We start from the raw sequence: 1,525 nt of genomic DNA on the forward strand, positions 1-1,525 counted from the left end.
TCATCTCAGTATACTCCACAGGAAACAGGAAGTACCCCACTTCATCTCAGTATACTCCACAGGAAACGGGAAGTATCCCAAGGTCCTATCTTTAGACACTCTAGCAGAATCCTAGGCTGAGGCTTAGCAAAGCAGCTACGTGAAGATTTCCAAGCATGGCTGCCAGATGTCTAAAGTAACCTTAGAAACCATAGCTTTGTCCTCGTAATTCTGATTGTCCTTTATTGCCCTTCTCCCTGCGCTCAGTGGTGACTCATTGGCATCTCTTGTTACCTGCATCCAGGTGGACTTGTCAGACCGCAATAGCAGATACCCTTTCTGGTCCCTCTAGAAATCAAATATTGAAGTACCAAATCCTGTTCATCTTCTCCTCTCCACACACACACACACACACACACACACACACACACACACACACACACACGGAATGGTTTGGATCAGCCTGCAGGCCCAGGGTCGTCTCTGCAGGGCCAGTGCTCAGCACATGTGGAAACTGGAGGAAAAATAGAAACTGAGACTTCACTCACTGGGCACGGAGTCGAGTTCCGCTCAGGCTTTACTGACACTTGTGCTTTCTTCAGACTTAGGCATTGGGGATCTAATTCCTGTGGATGTCAACCACCTGAACATCTGTAAGCCGAAGACAAAGGATGCATTTTTGTATCAGCGCACCCTACAGTTCATCCGCGAAACCTTAGCCAGAGACCTTGAGAAGTGACAGCGGCTATCTCCCGTCCTCGGTGTGAATACAGTACAGGAACCGTGGTACCCTCCTCTTCTTAGGCTCCGTGCGGTTCTCTGCAGTCACATGGCAGCCTGGTCTGCCAGTGTGCAGACAGCAGAAGGCAGCTTTTCACAGAGTGCTGGGACAGAGCCACTGTGACCAGAGAGCCTGTCCACCTAGACCATCCTGTATTATCCCAGCGCCCTGAAGGCCACTCAGCGTACCATGAACCTGCCATTTGGAGAGAGCAAGTTGGAACTTAGAGAGGCAGTGTTTGTCATGTGTGCCATGGGCTGTAAGTTCTAGTGCCAGTTTTTAACATTAATGTGTCAGCTACATATTTGGCACTCCCTCTGCACGCACACCAGTGTATGTGTGGTCTTGCACGCGTCTGTTTTTCCTTGTTGCTGAGAACAGTCTTTTTTTTTTTTTTTTCCTAAAACTTGTTTCTAGGCTATTTTACCTAGTTCTGCAGCGCTGTGCTCTGGATACAGCTAGAGTAAGGATCAGCATATGAAAAGGACTGTGTGAAGCTGTCAGGTACACTAACCGAGAGCTATCAGGACTCCGACCCTCCGGCTTCCCTTTGTGTTTCCTTTAGAGGTACTTCTGGCATGGGAAAGTAGGAAGTCATGCTCATGGACTTTTTTGTGTTTGAGTAATAGCATTATTGACATGAAATTCATTTATTACTTTTTTCCTTTTTTTTAAAATTGTTTTCGTTTGTGGTGCTAGGGTCACACCCAGACATTGTGCATGCTAGCCAAGTACTCTGCCAGTAAACCACGTCCTCAGCCTCCA

At 47.5% G+C, this 1,525-nt stretch overlaps 1 protein-coding gene across 2 annotated transcripts in view; it reads left to right on the forward strand.

The window, feature by feature from the left end:
- Serac1 (serine active site containing 1) overlaps positions 1–1,525 on the forward strand; it is a 36,026-nt gene extending 34,501 nt beyond the window's left edge. For both annotated transcript variants that reach the window (XM_005363399.2, XM_026787396.1), the window contains one exon: positions 582–1,525. In XM_005363399.2, coding sequence (XP_005363456.1) covers positions 582–718 — 137 coding nt within the window. In that variant the 3' untranslated portion in view covers positions 719–1,525. The remainder of the gene's footprint in view (positions 1–581) is intronic.

Source organism: Microtus ochrogaster, linkage group LG9 (assembly GCF_000317375.1).
Source record: "Microtus ochrogaster isolate Prairie Vole_2 linkage group LG9, MicOch1.0, whole genome shotgun sequence".
Taxonomy (NCBI): Eukaryota; Metazoa; Chordata; class Mammalia; order Rodentia; family Cricetidae; genus Microtus; species Microtus ochrogaster.